This window comes from Lacerta agilis, chromosome 16, assembly GCF_009819535.1.
Source record: "Lacerta agilis isolate rLacAgi1 chromosome 16, rLacAgi1.pri, whole genome shotgun sequence".
Taxonomy (NCBI): Eukaryota; Metazoa; Chordata; class Lepidosauria; order Squamata; family Lacertidae; genus Lacerta; species Lacerta agilis.
This window is the reverse complement of record NC_046327.1, coordinates 25,105,479-25,110,643: the sequence shown is the minus strand read 5'-3', so window position 1 is coordinate 25,110,643 and position 5,165 is coordinate 25,105,479. Positions and strand designations below refer to the sequence as shown.

At 44.9% G+C, this 5,165-nt stretch overlaps 1 protein-coding gene across 1 annotated transcript; it reads right to left on the bottom strand.

The window, feature by feature from the left end:
- Positions 1-276: 276 nt before the first annotated feature.
- Positions 277-4,103, bottom strand: LOC117060894 (transcription factor HES-2-like). The gene is made up of 4 exons (XM_033173483.1): positions 3,861-4,103; positions 1,622-1,717; positions 869-950; positions 277-710 (listed from the first exon to the last, which is right to left on the bottom strand). The coding sequence occupies exons 1-4, from the start codon at positions 3,960-3,962 to the stop codon at positions 298-300; spliced, it is 693 nt and encodes a 230-aa protein (XP_033029374.1). The 5' UTR covers positions 3,963-4,103; the 3' UTR covers positions 277-297.
- Between the last annotated feature and the right edge of the window lie 1,062 nt (positions 4,104-5,165).

Genomic DNA, 5,165 nt, shown 5'->3' with positions numbered 1-5,165 from the left:
TAAAACAATCAATATACAGTCAAACCTTGGATCCGTTTTGGAATGTTTCTGCTCCCGAACACTGAAAACCCAGAAGTAAATGAAACATTTGTTTTCAAATGTTTTTCGGAAGCCAAATGTCCGATGTGGCTTCCACTTGAGTGCAGGAAGCTCCTGCAACCAACCCGTTGTCAAACATTTTGGAAGCCGAAAGGGCTTCCGGAACGGATTACATTTGGCAACCAAGGTTTGACTATAGATTAAAAAACAAATACCCACAAGAAATTACCGGTACAAGTTACTTTTCCAGAACGTCATTCACCACGGTCTCCACACGCGGGTGGTTGTAGCAAGCAAGTCTGGCTGAATCCAAGGTTTCTGTAGCTGGGGCAAAAGCGTAGAAGCTGAAAACTGCAACCAAGACCCAACTGCGAGAGTTTGGGAGTCTGAATCCAAAGGAGGCCCTGCAGGCGTTAGAGGAGATGCCCATAGAAAGGAAGGTTGGTGGGAGGGGAGAGAGTCTGCCTTGCCTGGTTGCCAGGCTTTGAGGGCTGGTGTAATGGTAGACCTGGGCCCTGAAGTCTTTTCCAAATGTTGTAGGATCTGAGATTTCATCTCCTGTGCCAAAGAGGAGCCAGCTGAGTTAAGGAAGGTACAGATGGTATTGACGCAGTGGCAGTAACCAGAAACAAAATCTTGACTGTCTTGCGGAATGGAAGCAGCAACTGCACCTGGAGAGGACAGACGAGGAAAGTCAGGAACAGGAGCTTCCCTGGCAGACAGTAAGCAGTGGCCTGAATGCTGGTGCTCAGCATCTTTTACATGGCCTTCCTTGGCCTTGTGCCAATGTGCCATGCGGAAAGAAGGGCTTAGGAAAAATACTTCTAACCTTGCTTCTTCAGCCTGCGCAGCTGCTGCACCGTCGTCTCCAGAATCTCTGCCTTCTCCAAACGCGATGAGGCTCTGGCGTTCTGTGGAGGATAAAACACAACAGCCCAAAACACATCATCTTGAAAAAAAGTCGTATCTACCTTGAGCTTTGGGAAGGGTTCAAAAGTGAATTAATTGCGCGCACACACAACTTACTGCACTGCATTGGTTCCCTGTTCTTGGCACAATTGGATCGGTTAAGCACCAGCTGTGCAGCACAGCTTTCCATTTAAAAAGTAGGGGAAAGATGCCCAAATTCTGCAACTTTACATAATCTTTTATTATTTGCAACATTTAGTAAGTTTAAGAGAGGAAGCAAGGAGTTATGCTGGGTACTTGACTTTTGCACTCTGGAAATATTACTCGGCTATCTTCTCGTCTTCTGAAGATTTCGGAGGCAGCCCACACCCTTTCAAGCATCCACACAGCCCTGCCCTTTCCTGGAGGTTATGGTGTGTGCACTTTCTATGTTTCTAGTTAGCACTAGTTTGTCTAATAGTGCAGGAGATTGATAAGAAATTATTGCAAGGGATCGCCCAAATTGTATTAAAAACGCTCTCGTTGCCACAGACGATTGCAGCTAAACTTTTGGATTGTGCAGTGGGGAGGGTGTTGCTCTTGCAAATGCCAGCACCTCTCCAATCTAAGGAACCAAGTTAAGTTTTGGCCACATGGGTAGGCTGTTTCTGAAAAGACTGAACTCTCCATTTACCTGTTGATCAGGGAGCTGCTGAAGGAGCTTCCGCAGCTGCTCTAGGCTTGCATTAATGCGGGCCCTACGGCGTTTCTCCATCAGTGGCTTGATGGACTGGCAGAAGCAAGTGGAGAGAAAAACGAAACTTATCAGAGAACTGAAAGGCAACAAATTAGAGTATGCCCTGCACTAAGTGTTGGACTAACAACTTGAGACAATCCCTTATTTTTTTTAAAGAAGAATTTATTGGTATTTAAACAAATAGCAAGCAAAAACCAAATACACACATACTACAAAAATACATGCAAACTACAATACAAAATACAAACAAAAAGAAAGGAGAAAACAAAAAGACAAATACATTACCTAACAATACACCTACAACAGGAACACACCAATTTAACTATTTTAATCTTATTTCTAAACTTAATTAGTGGACTTCCTCTCGTCCTCTCTTCTGCGTTCATTTCTAATCTTCTTTCAGTAACTTTGTAACATTGTAAAATCTTATTTCACACGCTTAAACTAAATCTTACATCCATACCTCAAATTTCATATCTTATTCTAACAAACTAAACATCATATTACCTACACAACCTCTTATATCCTCTCTTTACTTAACCTCTAATACTGAAGCCGAAATGTCCTCTGATTCCAATACATCTATTAATAAATCTTATCTTAACGAAAATCTATATGTTTCTTCTATTTCATAAACATTGTTTTCCCTCTGGTTTCGGAAATCTGTGATCAGCCTTTTTTATCCCTTAATTGACACGGAGACCATGAACTCCTGAGCCTACCCACATGGTATGTCCCCCACACCTGCCCGCCCCTTGTCGCTCAGAAACAGTACTTCTGTCTTGTCAGCATTCAACCCCCCACCTACCCCAAAGTTAAATTGTGGAGAATTCCCTCTATCCTAGGCCAAAGTGTGAGAAGTTACTCCTCAAGAGTCAGGGCTTTTTTTCCAGCTGAACTTGCCAGAACTCAGTTCCGGCACCTCTCAAGTGGGTGCCATTGCCGTTATAAAAGAACAAGGGAGGCGTTCATGGTGAGCTCTAGCACCTCTTTTTCTAGAAAAATAGCACTGCTCACAGTGCGGGGTGGGGTGGGGTGGGGTGAGCCAGGAGACCCATGGTAATATAAAGCTGCTGTATTGAACTTTTCATGACAAAGGAAGTGCCGGGAAAATGTGCCCTGAGCATATGATCTGCCCAATAATTTATTTTCGGTATTAAAAGTGAGTTCACAGTCCTTTCACACAACAGTTCAACAACCTAGTTTCCTCCTGCTTTCTTTCTTTCAACAATCTACATTGCTGAACCGCCCAGAGAGGAGATCCTGATCTGCCTTGCCCACCTTGCAAAACTGAAGAGGATTTGTATCCACTTTGCCACAGCTGCTTGTCTTTACTGTATAGTTTTAAATTTTGGAGCCAGGGAAAAAACACACACGTGCAAATGCTCTGAACTGATTACCGGCACATAGACTTAATTTTACAGTATGGCCTCAGAACACAATTCCAAGCCTGTTTACTCAGAAACAAATCCCCTGAAATTCAATGGATCTGTCCCCCACCTCCCATATTGCGTGCAAAGCCTGTTGAATGGCTTGGATATGACCCTTCCTTCCCTGTATCCCAAAATAATCTGCCATCTGTCCCTCACCACTCCAGATTATTCACCAAGCACACCAACAAAGCTAATCATTTCTCAGTAGCAATGTTAAAAGGTTTGGGGAGGAAGGAGAGTATGCAAGACCGATAGCAACAACCGAGAAGCTATTTTCATATCGATCATTAATTTCTGCAAATGTGCATGCTTGGCATTGGGTGGTATCCAGCCCCACAGTTGGTGCAAGTTGGCCATGGTGGCTTATAAGTGAGGAAAAAGGACTCTACAGAGGCAGTGTGGTGTAGTGGTTAGATCGTTGGTCTAAGACCTGGGAAACAGGGTCTCCAGTCCCCTACTCATGCATGAAGGATAAAAATGTGGAAGAGAACTATGTGCAGCATCTTGGAGGACAAATGCAACAAACAAAGCACAGGTGCTCAGCGGCAGCTGCCATCACACTTCCCTGAGTGAAAAGTCCTAGAAGTTCACCTGCAGTCAACCAGGCGCTCAGGTGCAGCCCTGGTTGAATGCTACCTCTTTGGCGCACGTTTCAGGGCAAAACGGGACTTTGCTCTGTTAGATGCTTCTCATGCGTTTGCGATCAACCGGCCGAAGGAGAGGAAGCATCTCTGTACCCTTACCTTTCGGTAGAGGCTGTTGTTGGGATGCTTCAATTTCCTTGCAGACGCTCCGCTCTTGCCCAGACCCTTTGACACTGCCTGGCCCGCTGCTGCCACCTCCATGGCCCTGTCTTTTGGAGACTGCGCGAAGCAAGAACAAGGCTGGCTTTTTTGGTTTGTTTGTTTTCAATTGGCTCGATGCGCGGTTTTCATTCCTCGGCTGCCCCGCTCTAATAAAAAGTGATTCACGCCTCTTCCTTCCAAGGTGTGAGCAGCTCCTCCTCTGGTCGGCGGAAAGGCCGCCTTCCTTAGCAGATGCTCCAAGCCCCTCCCTCTCCTCTACAAACACACACCTCGAAACCCTGCAAAAGGACTGCAAAACTTTGGCACCGGTTTGGAGTGAATCAGACAATGTTGGATTTTGGGGTGTTAACTATGAACCCTGGTTTGATGTATCAATTCTCAGTTTGGGGAGCAGTGCAAAACAAGGAGTTAATGCTACAAAACTTTGCCACTGGTTTGGAAGTGTCAACAATAACAGGGTTTGTAGTTAATGAAGCTGTTTTGCTTTTATCCAGCTGAAGATGCTGGTACAATCTTCCCTCACCTGGCGCTCCCAGGTGCTTTCCACTATTCCCATCTACCCCAGCCAGCACCTGTGGTCTTAAGTGCTTGAGTATGGAGGGCATCCAGTTGGGGAGACTTGCTCAGGGCAGAAGAAAATAAGAACCAGAAAGAGTTTTTTTTTTTGGGGGGGGACATGCATTGGTGATGGGTGTCTGTTATGTGTATCTCTCTCTTCAACAGTGGTACTTCTGTCTCATGAAAATCGTGGGTAGCCCTGTTGACCTATAAGAAATGGCTGCAACAGTCATAAAGAGAGAGAGAGAGTTGTACCATTAATAAGAATTAAAAAGAAACAAAAGCTTACAACAGAATTTTTATTAGGGACCAAGTTAATGTGAAAAGTAGTCCCAGAGCTATTGAACAGGATTACACTCCTCCAACTTCCCACGAAACGTGTGTTTTTCTGTGAAGCTTTCAGTACAACTCCTTAGGCCTCGTGCCTGTCTTGAAATGATGATTAAGCATGCAACATTTTACATGCAAATCTCTTGGCTGGTTTTAAAAGCGTAATTAGTGCTTTACGTGCTTTGTTGTGTTTGCATCCTTACATCTGCTCTGTAAGGTTGTTGTTGTTGTTGTTGTTCAGTCGTGTCTGACTCTTCGTGACCCCATGGACCAGAGCACGCCAGGCACGCCTATCTTTCACTACCATCTCATCCTCTGTCGTCCCCTTCTCCTTGTGCCCTCCATCTTTCCCAA

Bases quoted from the DNA above. Each gene is read 5' to 3' on its own strand.
- LOC117060894 (XM_033173483.1), bottom strand. From the start codon at position 3,962: ATGGAGGTGGCAGCAGCGGGCCAGGCAGTGTCAAAGGGTCTGGGCAAG. The intron at 1,718-3,860 runs GTAAGGGTACAG...TGCTTCTGCCAG, and splicing joins ACAACAGCCTCTACCGAAAG to TCCATCAAGCCACTGATGGA. The intron at 711-868 runs GTTAGAAGTATT...TGTCCTCTCCAG, and splicing joins GCGCAGGCTGAAGAAGCAAG to GTGCAGTTGCTGCTTCCATT.